General features: G+C 38.4%; 1 protein-coding gene across 4 annotated transcripts in view; it reads left to right on the top strand.

Annotated features, from left to right (window-relative positions):
• The window catches only part of MON2 (MON2 homolog, regulator of endosome-to-Golgi trafficking), a 59,495-nt gene that overhangs the window by 35,254 nt on the left and 10,845 nt on the right, over positions 1-13,396 (top strand). For 3 of the 4 annotated variants that reach the window (XM_026039787.1, XM_026039788.1, XM_026039786.1), the window contains 8 exons: positions 298-473; positions 2,728-2,890; positions 3,456-3,749; positions 4,441-4,639; positions 6,256-6,884; positions 11,142-11,285; positions 11,806-11,823; positions 12,083-12,211. In XM_026039787.1, coding sequence (XP_025895572.1) covers positions 298-473; positions 2,728-2,890; positions 3,456-3,749; positions 4,441-4,639; positions 6,256-6,884; positions 11,142-11,285; positions 11,806-11,823; positions 12,083-12,211 — 1,752 coding nt within the window. The remainder of the gene's footprint in view (positions 1-297; positions 474-2,727; positions 2,891-3,455; positions 3,750-4,440; positions 4,640-6,255; positions 6,885-11,141; positions 11,286-11,805; positions 11,824-12,082; positions 12,212-13,396) is intronic. The other variant, XM_026039789.1, reaches the window with a different exon arrangement.

The raw sequence follows: 13,396 nt of genomic DNA, 5'->3' as shown, positions 1-13,396 counted from the left end.
AAGTCACATCCTGGTTTTATACAGCTGGGCCCCCTGCTGCAGCTGGCAGTTAGCTGGGCCCTCCCAGAAAGACCTGGGTAACAGGTGGAAAAATAATATGTGTTTTCTGCTGAGATCCTTTCTAAACAGTTTTTTTTAGAAGGTCCAGTCTGCCACTGAATTCCAGTTTTTCAGGTAATTTTAAAAACCTCGTAAGAATCTTTGGTTAGTACTCTGTGGTTTTATGTACTATATATAAAAATAATTAAAGATCTTTTAGAGCATATTCTAAAGCTAAAAATTATTGTTTACTTTTAGAGGCTGCAGCTACTTTTATTAAATCCCCTGAAGGAGCTGTCAAACATTAGTCACCCAGATATCAGGATTAAGCAGCTGGAGTGCGTGCTACAGATCTTGCAAAGTCAGGGTGACAGCCTGGGACCCGGTTGGCCGCTGGTGCTTGGAGTCATGGGGGCAATCCGAAGTGATCAGGGGTAAGTGATGGGAAAAAAAAAATAAAACAGTGAAGATAACAGCAGAAAGAATTCTGCTTTTACTTTTTTTTACATAACTACTCTGTTAATAGACATATTTTTTTATTGTCATTTTTAGCTTATGAACAGTTTTACTCAACAGAAAACTAGTTTGGGTATTTATTCCTGTAGCACTTTTTTTTGTTTGTTTGTTTTTTGTGGGTTTTTTTTTTTTTTTTTAAATGAGCTGGCCTTTCAGAAAACTGAGGTATTGCATCATTCTACCTTCTCCCTTGGCCAGCATGCAGCGTACACTGAGGAGTGCCTCTTTTGCCAGTTCTGGTTCTCAATCATCTCGTGAACACCTCTCTCATGCCACCAAAGAAATCTGCCGATTTAGCTGTTTCTTTTTCTCTCAAACATGTTGTCTTGCTTGAAGTTGTGATCACAAGATATAGGCACTATTGCCATGTTTTAAGCTTACTGATCATTAGACTTCATTTCCAAGTGTTTCCTTCTGGTCAGGCAGCATCCTGACTTCCAGGGAACAGATTAATTTCTCTTTCTCTTGCGAGGCTGCTATAAATACAGCAGATGCTGTTTGAAGCACCAGTGCAACTTCAGTCCTGTCTTGATTGCACCATACTAGCCTGCCAAGCAAAGAGAATTCTTCCCTTGAAGAATTTCTTTTCCTTGGGATATCCCTGTCTCTTTCAAAATTGATGAATAAAGCTCTAACTGATCTAAAAGGTTTCTAGAGCTAAGGTTAGATTTCTTGCATTTGTATTTCCTCTTTGGTTGTCCATTCACGGCATTAAGAGCAACCCAATGTTTTGAAGAGCTGTCTTGCAGTTGCCATTTGGGTGAGGAGCTTTGCAGCCTTCCTCCCAAAGCACCGCGTATCCCAAGGAGCTTAACTGGGAAATGAGTTGGGTTTAGAGTTTGTTCCAGTGGCCTCCTATTTAAAGATGAAAAGGGAACTTGTAGATGTGTTTCACATAATAAACTCATGTAATGAAAAAGAGGGAAGGCAGCGTCTGAGCGCTACCTCCTTGAATCCGTTGTTCTTCAGCAGTCGGATGGGGGTCTGTCTGTAGTCCACGTTTAATAGAGGGCAATTAGCTCACTGTTGTTGTCCACCTGAAGATTCTTGGGCATTCTCCTCACTTCCATCTTGTGTTGCCTGTTGCAATCCAGTAGAAACGGAGACACAGTACAGACCTGCTGGGGACTTCTTATTTTGGATTACACAGAAAGAAAAAGTGGTTCTTTAATATTCTGAAGTATATAACTCACACCTGTGTTCTGGATTTTTTTCCTCGAATATATCAGAATATATTCCTGGAGTATATTCTGAAGGACACAAGGCTTCTATATTACAAACTTTTTTTTTTTTGGTTGAATATTAGACATTTTCTTAATTCTGTAGTGAATTTTAATGTAGTTGCAACATTTTGCCTCCCTTATTTTGTGTTATCTGCACTCCACTACACATTTTTCGTTTCTGCATTTCTTCTCTTGCTAAGTAAGTTTTTGGTGATAGATGATCAGCCTGCTTGTGAGAGCTTCTCTCGTAAATCTTTTCTCCACTGTAGTGTTATTCTGTATTTGAATCCAATTCTGAAATTGAAATATTTATTGAAGCTATAGCTAGAGGCAGAGTTTTTTCAAAACACTTTGTCTAATGTAGTACTGTATTGAAGCAACTAGGGTCATGTATACAAGCAGCCATTAAGTTGGCACTCATTTTTGCTAAAAAGTAAAAAGAAATTTCTTTTACCTTTCCATCTGGTTGGCACACTTGGAAGCAATTTTGTAACATCTGAAACCAGAAATTGTTCAGAATGGCTTATTCTTTGGAAGTTTATAACGCTTAAACTTAAGCCTTGTTTTGCCTAATATGGCTTTTTTAGAGTGTCTTAGCTCACACCTTCAAATCAACAAGTACAAGAAATTCAGAACAGAGAAACAGACTTTTTAATGCTTTAGCTATAAAGAAACTAGATGAAGTCTGTTGGAGGATCTTCAGTAGTTAATATGACTAAAATACTATATCAGAATTTGAAACTTCAGCTTAATGTCAGATCACACACACAAAAAATCATAAGTGAAAAGTATTTCAAATTTATCGTGAAAAACTTTAAAAGGATTTTTTTTTTCTTTTCCAATAATGGTAACTCCTGAGGTATTGTAATCAAAAAGTTTCTGTGCTCTTGAAGAAATTTGAAATGAGTATGTGTGTGTGTTGTGTTTGTTTTTGTTTTGTTTTCTTAAGAGAGTCCTTAATACGGACTGCATTCCAGTGTCTTCAGTTGGTTGTGACAGACTTTCTTCCAACAATGCCATGTACTTGTCTACAGATAGTTGTTGAAGTTGCAGGAAGCTTTGGACTTCACAATCAAGAGCTAAATATTAGCTTAACTTCAATTGGTTTGTTGGTGAGTTTTATATTAACCTACAGTGATGCTGCTTCTGACTTTCATTTTCTTATTTTTTTAATGCAAATTAATTTCTAGTCTGTTCTACAAATGAAAGACAAAACCCATATTCTGAATTATTACACAACTCCCATGCAGTCATTTTGAATCATATCAAAACCGGGCAGTTTAATGCTGTATAACACCATGTTTATGTAAAACAAACTGCACCGTGTTGCAAACATGTTCACCAATAAAAAATTCCAATTTTTTCCCCTTTTTAGTAGTTCATTTATCACAGAATCACAGAATATCCAAGGTTGGAAGGGACCTCTAGAGATCATCTAACCCAACCTTCCTGCTCAAGCAGGCACACCTAGAGCAAATGTATAATGATGTACTAAAAGTTACAGCTAAGAAATATGCTTTCTGTGTCTTGCAGTATTTACATGCTGATCTTCTTTTATCAGTGTATTTGATGTACTTAGCAAAATAGTCCTAAGCATAAAAATCCGAGGTGTTTAATTATCATTAAGAATATTAGAATATCCTTGTTTTCTAACAATATGTTTTATTCATCTTGTAGTGGAATATTTCGGATTATTTTTTCCAAAGAGGTGAAATAATTGAAAAGGAGCTAAACAAAGAGGAGGCAGTTTTGCAGAAGCAGGCGGAAGAAAAGGGGGTGCTGCTGAACAGACCGTTCCACCCCGCGCCGCCCTTCGACTGCCTGTGGCTGTGTCTCTATGCCAAGCTCGGGGAGCTCTGCGTGGACCCGCGCCCCGCCGTCAGGAAGAGCGCCGGGCAGACCTTGTTTTCCACCATTGCGGCACACGGCACTTTGCTGCAGCACTCCACGTGGCACACGGTCATATGGAAGGTACAGCTGAAGGGCTGCAGGGCTGTGTTGGTGTTCTAAAACAGCACGAGCTTGAAGTGTTGCTAGAGATGGCGTATGGAAACAGAGTTGCCTCTCTGGCTCCTTTATTTTTAATAGCACTTTCCTTTGGCTCCTAAAGAGCATCCCAAAGCCTCTTGGGAAACTTCGTTCTTGTGCCTTGGTCATTTTTTTCTTATGCCAATGTAGTATAAGAGGGTGCTCCTTTCCTGCACAGATAAATTACTCCTTCATTTGTGTGAAAATTTGGTGACATTAGAGGGTTGTGTGGTTGGGTTTATTGGATCTGTCAAATGTCCTTTTCTGGATCATGGTCATATTAATGGTGCCAGCGGAGAAATCAGGCTGTAGCTGCATCAGCTGTTGTGCCTGAGCAGCATGTGAGGTCCATAGATGTTGGCCTTTCATCAGTACTACCCCTACTCTCCAGACTTCTGGCCATGCTGTTTCTCAACCTTCTTAGGTGAGCAGCTATGTAACACCTGGCTAATCATTTGGCTGATGGTTCCTCTTTGCTGTAGATGAGGCTATTCAGAATAAGGGAACTCTCCAGGTTCCACAATGGTGTAAAGGATAATAGAAAATAATTTTCTTAATTCCTCTTTATTTTAGCATGAACATGAATATCTTATTTCAAGAGTTGCTTTTCCCCCTCCTTTTCTGACCATTACAGGTTTTATTTCACCTGTTGGATAGGGTTCGAGAATCTTCTACCACAGCTGACAAAGAGAAGATTGAATCAGGAGGAGGCAACATCCTCATCCATCATTCCAGGGATACAGCTGAGAAACAGTGGGCTGAGACATGGGTATTAACCCTTGCTGGAGTTGCAAGAATATTTAACACCAGGAGATACTTACTGCAGCCTTTAGGTAAAACTATTGAAAGATACAATAGTGTCCCTTCGGATCTGTATATTTTTTTCCGTTCGAGTACTGGGGGTGCGTTCTGTTGCATCTCACCTCAAATGAGATGAAAATCGTGTTCTTGATACATGTTCCTTAGCCCCAGGTTTGAAGTATCAGATTCATCTTCTATACCATTTTAGCTGAGAATAAATGTCCCTGTTCACAGCTCTATGTACCAGATAATTTTTGTTTATCATAGACTGGTAGCAATAATGATCAAAACATCAGAAAATTTTCCAGAATCTATTTTAAGGTTATAGAATATGTGCCTAGAATAGTGACAGTAAAATTAGTAGAGTAAAAAAAAAAAAAATCAAAACTCTGGACTTTTCTCAAATGGAAGAAAGGGAATTTCTTAAAGAAAAAGGGAGACTCTTTAGTCCATGGAAGTTGTTATGGTTATGCTCTTTCAAGTGTGGTGTTCTTTGTTTTTGTTTTCCCCTCATACCCCATTTAAGCCCTGTGTCAGTCTTAACTGCAGCCAACAGCTTTCTCTGTTGTTGTTGTCCCTTCCCCAGCTAGAGGCCACTTGAGTGAGCTTACCTCTGCCTTAAATTTTCTCTCCTCTTTTGAGTCTTTATTTTCTCTTGGTACTGTTACTTCTTTCTCTTCATTTTTTTTTCAATTTTCTGTATTTTGTTTTCTCTTTCTCATAAAAAAAAAATTAGGTTATTTATCAAGATATTGTTATTATTTATTGCTAGGTACAGTTGAACAATGTAAATGTACAATACGATATCACTTTGAGAGAGTTTTGCATAGAATAACTTTTTTGCTTCAGTTTAGACTTATCAGAGATGCTCTGATACATTTTTAAAACAACCTGTGTCTTCACTGTGTCATAGTATGTGTCTAATGTATGCATAACTAAAAATAAGGTATGTTTTACTTTTTAATATCATGATCTTTGGCTATTAGTGCTTATAGATACCAACATAATAACAGCTGTGAAGATTATCGGTTATCTCAAGAAAAGTAATGGATTTGAGAGTATGCTAAACTTGAGATAAAACTGAATAATAAAACATTGCAGGGAAGAAGTAATTATTGAAAACTGGTAATTAGCGGCAAAGAAAATTTAGGGCTAAATTTAATGAAAATTGTAAATCATCTGAAAATGATGAAAATCTTATACTCCAAAATGAAATCTTACTCTAGAGTATAATTTGCATAACATTTTAAAATCAGTTCCTTGTAAATTGCTTGATTATAGACTTGTGTCTGTATTTCTTATATGTGCTTAACTCTTGCTAAAATGAACAGACATTTGCTTTGCGGAAAAAAAATCTGTTCAAGATTTCAGAATAAAGAAAACTTAATTCTCCTAGTGGTATGTGATGCCTAGATAGAAAATTTTGGTATAAGGAGTGATCTATTTGATCTTCATATTTGTGTATTTGCCTATTGCATTCCTTCTCTTGGGTTACAGTTGAAGTAATAGACTCTGAAGGCCAGTGAAACCATCACCTGACCTCAGGATATTTCCCTGAATGAAAAGCAACAGCCTTTCAGAGAGACAAAGAAAAAAAAAAACAAGCCTCCCCAAGTTGATTTTTGTTCCCTTTCTTTTTTTTTAATAGGAGACTTTTCCCAAGCCTGGGATGTTCTTCTTGATCATATCCAATCAGCAGCACTCAGCAAAAATAACGAGGTCTCCTTGGCTGCTCTGAAAAGCTTCCAGGAAATCTTGCAGATTGTTTCTCCCGCCCGGGAGTCGGAGAAGCCGGACACGCCGCCCGTGATCAACGTTTCTGTGCCTGTGGTTGTGGGGACAACAACTGCCACTAGTCTTGGCAGATCCTTTATGAGAACTGACTCCATAGGAGAAAGAATAGGAAAATATAATGGATCTGAGCCACCTATAATCACAGATGAAATTGAAGATTTGAATCTTTGGTGGGCAGCCTGGAACAGCTGGTATAGGATTGGCTCAGAAAGTACAAAGCCACCAATTACTTGTGATAAATTGACTTTCATTCCCAGTCAGCCTTTTCTCACAGCTTTAATTCAGATCTTCCCAGCCCTTTACCAACACATCAAAACTGGTTTCAGCATGGATGATCTCCAGAAACTGGGCCTCATTTTGCATGGTGCTGTTTCAGTTCCCATCAGCTCTGATGCTTCTCCTTTCATCCTTCCATCCTACACCGAAGCCGTGCTGACGAGTTTACAGGAAGCAGTGCTGACAGCCTTAGATGTTTTACAAAAGGTAATAACGTGATTTCAAATGCGTGGTGAAGGGTGAACCATGCTGGGGATCAGGTCTTCTGCTTGGAACTGCAGCGTTGTGACTTAAGCATTAATTGTTTAATTAATTATGATTGCACCAAATATCTTAGAGCAGTTGGAACTGCATTCCTGATGCAACCGCCCAGAGCTGCTCTACCTAAAAGTGAATAGTGCAGTCCTTATCAAAGGCACTTTTGCTGGACTGAAGAAATACCTGAAACGTTTTTATTGTTTACTTGCCTTAAAGCATTGTGTTTTTATGTGAATCTGAAAGTGGAGGTAGGGCAAGATTACCCCTAAAATTGTTCCTTACGTTGCCCAACTCATGCCATAAACGAAACGAGGAAGAATCTTGATGTTGAGACCTTGATATTCATGAAAAACAAAAAAATCTGAAAAGACCTTGGGTAAACCAGTTTCTTACCTCTCAGTAATGAGTGGCTGAAGGACAATGCAGCATCTTACCATAAGAATTCTTACTACATTCTTACTTACCTTGTCCACAAAGACAAGTCCACAAACCACCGCTTCATACAGCGGAGTCAGAAAACAGAAATTAGAGTGACCTGTGACTGGGCAGTAAAATATATAGGGAGTGTTCTTCTGAAATTATGAAGCATCTCTTTGCAGTAGTGATTCTTTCAAAAAGCATTATTTATGCAAAAGAAATAGTGATATCATATATTTAGTTTAAGTGTTGCTTAAAAGAAAGTATTTGGGAAATGCCAGAATTAAAACCACCCATATAACCTGACTTCATCCTCTTAGGGCTTTCACGTATTTTTCTTAGCTGTGCAGTCATCACTGTGCAGTCCCTTTTCCCTTCCCTTGTTCAGCCAGGATGCTGCCTCACTCAGTTCCCAGCACACGTGATGCCTATTGAATAAGCAGCAATTCAGTATCTTGTTTTCTCTGTGCTTAGCATGGGTTGGCTTGGCCCCAGCAAGGCAGAATCATCACCTTGCCATCACTGCTGTAGTTTGCCTGTTCAGCAGATATTCCTAAGTGCCCTTTGAGAACAGAGCTCAAAATAGTGTAGAATAAAAGCTGGTATCAACTCTCTGTTTTGAAAGTGGGAATATAAATAATACAGAGTTTTAAGAGCAGTCATATTTGCTAAATTTTAGTCCTTTTCTAGTGTCTTGAGGCCCTTTCCTGCAGGCCAGTGCTGTCTAGGTCCTGCTCTGCCCTCCTTACCTTCTTTATTTCTGCCCTGGTTTCCTCACTTAATCCCTCAATTTTCTGTGCTGCTTTTCTAGTTATTTTGTCCAGATCTTTTCAGCTCCCAAAGCCTCCTGTAGGTATTAGCACTTTTCTGAAAGTGTTCTCTCTAGTCTTCTTCTTATCAAGGTCTTAAAACTATTTTAGTTGAAGTTTCCTTAAAATAAAACACAAATTAAAAAACAGATGTGTCCACACACAGTCTGAATTGGTAATATGGTACTCTGAAAATGGGGACTTAAAATTGGATGTCTCAGGTACTCTAAGCTTAGGTAATTTTTCCTGCTGCACTATAGTTATATTACTTGCACAGCAACACTAACGTTATTTAAAAAATAAATTAAAATGGGTTTTGGTCTTGGTCAGTCCTGTGAAATGAGATGGTCTTTCCTCTAGGCCATGTAACACATGGGAATTCACACGGCAAGGCAGCCAGGCCAGGCTCACGGGCAGCAAGGCCATCTGTGCATTAGTGTGGCTGGACACCACAGTGTCTTTTTCCTCTGTTTAAATAAATGAGCAATCCAAGGTGTACACCGAGAAGCTACTCTGATAGTTAAAGGTTATGGTAATATTTGCCTGTTCTTTTAAGCAAAATGTTCATTACATGTTTGCATATGGATTCAGATTAAGTTTCCATGTTTGCTGTAATAGGAAGGATTGGGTCAATTCTGATTTTCTAAGAAATTCTGAACAACTTTGCAATTAGAGCATGAAAAAAAAATTAAAGAGGAAGCCTGACTGTTTTAATTAAGACATTTTATGGTGTGGTTGTCTGCACCAGCAAAGTGCTCTATAACTAATCAATATGAAACCAGAAGAGAACTTTTTCTCTCTTCCTGGACTTCTGTATCGAGCCTCTTTTAGACCTTTTGGCTTGTTCTTTGCTTTCTTCATATTCCTCATTAGAACTTCGCATCTTTGAAGGCTTTTACTACTGTAGCCTTTTCGTGCCTGTAAGTGGGGTGCAGGTAACCTTGAATCCTGCCCCTTGGAGCGGGATGGGTGCGAGCGCCAGCTCCACGCTGCACTTGCACCCCAGAGGGACAGTGAAGGCTTGGCCACTAGCGGCTGTACAAAAAACACTTGTTCATGATTGCTGTTGTTGTAATAGTTGTGAGATAGATCTGGACTATTGAAGAAATTACTCCTGGAATGCTTTCTAGGGCACATTTCTAAAACTACAGTCCCAGGACCATTTTTTTGTTTTACAACGAACAACAATTTACAGAATATATTGTTTATGTTGCTTTATATATCTTGCTTTATAGCTGTCTCTTTATTTAAGGATATAAACTCATGCACTTAATGCAATAGCTAGTGTCTGTTTTGAACACACTCAGTCACACGCTATGCTGGGCTGCTCTTGAGGCTCTCTGTGTGCGTAGGGAAATAATTACCCTGTGTAAGTTGTGCCACTGATCTTCAATAATGAAATAGAGAAGTACAGATAATGGCAAATATATTTTAAAATTTTACCATTAGAAATGCTGAGAGTCATCTGTAGGTGCTGTCAAGGTATTCTTAAACATCTGCTTAAGTAAGTTACTTTTGTGTGTGAGGAATAAAAGGGGTGTGTGGAGTTTCTTGTAATCCATGTGTCCGTGGAATCTTTTTTATTATTACTTTTTCTGTTTTCTATATGTAATTTTGCATTAAAAGAGGAGTTTTTGGCTAAAGTCCTGGCAAAGCCTCCTGTTTTTTTAGGAACAGGAGTGTTCCACTGCCTCCATAATGTTGGCTACGGTTGCTGAGCGTTGGGCTCATACCAGGCCAAAACCCCACACAGTCGGTATTGCAGAAAGCTGAGGGAAAGCGGAAAGGCCTTTAAGGATTCAGAGAACACCCTGCCACAGGCTGTAGCTTGCAGGTTGCTCTTCGGTGCCCCTGCTGCCCCTCGGGGCTGGGGTCTCGGGTTCTTTGGTGGCCTCTCTGCTGTCGTAGCTCGTGTGACACAGCCCGGCGCGCGACCTGCGCTCCGTGTTTTCGCACCGTGGCTGTGTTGGGCTGCAACAGGTCGTGGATGACCTTCCATTAGAAGATTTCAGTTTCTCCTCAGAGAAAAGTGACTGCACAAGCTCAAGGGTTTTATTTGTGGAGCAGCAGGTTTTTTTGGTTTTGTAGCTCTGAGAAGAAGGATTTTGGGAAGAAAAGCAAAGCATTTAGTCTGAAAGAAAATAACTGGAATAACTTCATAGGATCATTTTATCTGACTCTGAAAATAAATGTTCTTGTTTTGCCTAGGGATTTGAATTGCAGCCGGAAATCATTAGTTCATGACAGCAGGATATGCCCTTGGCATCTTCAAAGTACACCCCTCCTAAAATGTTTTCCATCCTAAATCAAGATGGAGCTTCAGCTAAGCTGAAGCCATATCATTCTCATTTGACTTATGTTTCTCTCTGTAAGATAATTTGGACTACATATAAAAACCCTCTGTGGATTAGTTCTGAGATGTAAATATTTCTTGAAATAGAATTTAAAAGATTATGTGACTGAGATCAACAGACAAGACATGTAAGGCAACTTGTATCCTGCTGTCATGTTACCACAGAGAAAACATACATATTCTGTTAGTCCAAATGAGATACCTGTAATTGCTGTACTACATATGGCTGGTATCTTGCAGCATCATTTGGTGTAATGAAATAACAAAAATCTTTTTTTTTTCCTTCAAACTGTTAAAAATGTACACGTTGTTTTATAGAGCATGTTCTTGCATAGTCCAGTTTCTGCAGGGTAACACAGTACTCAAATATATGCAGTTATTTTATTTTCATATGGATTGTGTTCTTGCAGCTTTGGAATTAGGCTGGCATAGCAAAATCTAGTGCGAGCTAAAAAACAATAGATTTCTTAGTTAGCAAAGACAGGTAAGAGATTGATAACCTGTAATTTTTTTATAACATTCCTTTTTGTGATGCTGGGAATTATTCTTTAGAAGTATTGAGGCAAGTTCTTCAAAGGTGGAGCTCAAGAGATGAATTAACCCCTCTTCTTGTTGTTTTGGTAATAGGCCATATGCGTGGGCTCAGAAAATATGCAGATCATGTATCCTGCAATCTTTGATCAGCTTCTGGCATTCGTAGAGTTTTCCTGTAAGCCCCCACAGTATGGACAGCTGGAAACCAAACACATCGCAAATGCAAAGTATAATCAGGTAATTCCTAATAAATCTCCTTCCTTTCATTTGGCTGCTGAACACAATTCAGCATTGCAGAGAGGTTGCTTAGGAAAATACGTTTATCCACATATAAAAGCTTGGCTGTGTGTGTTGAGTTTGTTTTATTTTTTCTTACCCTCTTCTGTTCCTTTTTAAATTCTACCTTCCTTTACTTTTTGTATTCCTCCCTATAGGAAAAGTCTTGCATGGACACTACACCTATTCACTATATCTGAATTTACCCCATGAATTCATTTAAAATAACTTGTACTCTATTTGATAACAAATGTAATAGAAAGGCATGATCATTTTGAATGGAGATGATGCCTTCAAGCTGCCAATTTTGGTATTGCACGTGCTGTAGAGAAGTGGAACATGTTCCATAGTTCTTTAAATCTACCTACTCAGCCCTTCACTAAGCATGACAATCTGAATCAGTGTAATCTAAGAGGTAAATGTTATGTATGTATTAATTCTTCTTATTCTGTTTGTCCTGCAACACATGGAATCACACTAGATACAACTATTTGCACCGGTGAGTTAAATTTCCTTAAAGATTGTCCTAAGTAGTTGTCTTGCATAGATTGCAACATTTCTCCCACTTAAATGTACTTTATTGTACAGTACATTGGCAAAGTCAGACTACCTTTTTTAAATTTTGTTGCTTGGACTATATTCTTAGCAAACCTTGCATGCAATAAATGGAGAGATCGATTCAAAATACACATTTTTTTTTATTCCTTAATTAGTACATCTTAATATGCAGGGCACTAATTGATTATTTTTTTTCCTAGGCGGAATGGGTTGCATTGAATTATGTACCATTTGCAGAGAGATCATTGGAAGTTGTTGTTGACTTGTATCAAAAGACTGCCTGCCATAAAGCTGTGGTAAATGAGAAAGTTCTTCAGAACATAATCAAGGTAAAGTTTTTGACATGCCTTTTTATGAAAATGAGGAGGGGAATTTTTTTTCTGCGGATGTTATTGATGAGGCTGTACATTTGGGCCTTTAGCTGGATCGTACAAGAATGTCAGCACGAGTATTTCGAAGTTAAGACCGAATTTAAAAGTTGTATTAAGCCCTGAAATTGCAACTTTAGATTTTGAGTCTTATGCACCTGTATCTGAAAAGCGGGCCTCTTGGTTTGACCCTGTAAAGATGCCTCCGAAGACCAGACTCTGACTTCTCAAAACCAGCTGCCTGCTGAGGTGTGAGGCGGGGTGTGTGTGTGTGTGTGTGTGTGTGTGTGTGTGTGTGCGCGCGCGCGCATGCGTGTGCACGCTCTGGGTGTTGGTGTGTGCTGAATGCTCTTTTGTGTGGTAGCTGTAGCTGTGGAATTTTGTGGGAGCAGAAGTGGGATTTTAAGATGGAGTCACCAAACTGGCAGCTTCTTTTGACCATGTTTCCATTTTAGGAAGTGATTTTGGTAAATAATCAAAGTAGTTTAAAAAAAAATAAATAAATTTAAAAAAAAAAAAAAAAACCTATGCAAACAGTGTGTGTGCTCCATGTTTTATCATTAATGAGTTTCATCTAGAGATACTAAAGCTGTGTAACAGGTTTTTAAAGATTTTGTTGTCTTTATTTGCTGTATGTTTAAGTTGTACTGTACATTTAATGTTCAAAATTCCACTATTCCAATTTTTTTTTATACTTGTGTATGTAATGTTGTTTTACATTCAACACTGACTGACTGAATGCCTTACAATGACGCTTGCAATTCAACTTTTTGCATTCTACAAAATGTTCAATTTCAGTTTGGCTTTTTTTTTAATTTTCTTTTCTTTGGGGTGGCTTCCTAGGAAGCAAGCTAAATTCTCCAGAGTTTACTCATGGTAATGAACTGTCTGCAGTCTGTTAGATGCTATGACAGCCTGTTTGTCAGGTTAATAAAAATGATAGATGGTAACATACAACAAGAATATTAGCAGGCAGTTTCCAATATAATTAGTAATGAATTGACTGGCTCCTAACTTTGTGTTTGGCGACAGATCTATGCTTTAGCCAGAAAGCATACAAATAGTCTTTATATTTTAAAAAGAGGTAAGATAGGGATATGTACTGTTATCCATGAAAATACTCACCGAGATGTACTGTGCAGATCT

Source organism: Nothoprocta perdicaria, unplaced genomic scaffold (genome assembly GCF_003342845.1).
Source record: "Nothoprocta perdicaria isolate Ctin4 unplaced genomic scaffold, notPer1 scaffold_240, whole genome shotgun sequence".
Classification (NCBI taxonomy): domain Eukaryota; kingdom Metazoa; phylum Chordata; class Aves; order Tinamiformes; family Tinamidae; genus Nothoprocta; species Nothoprocta perdicaria.
Note: the sequence above shows the minus strand (reverse complement) of the source record. Positions and strands in the feature narration are given on the sequence as shown.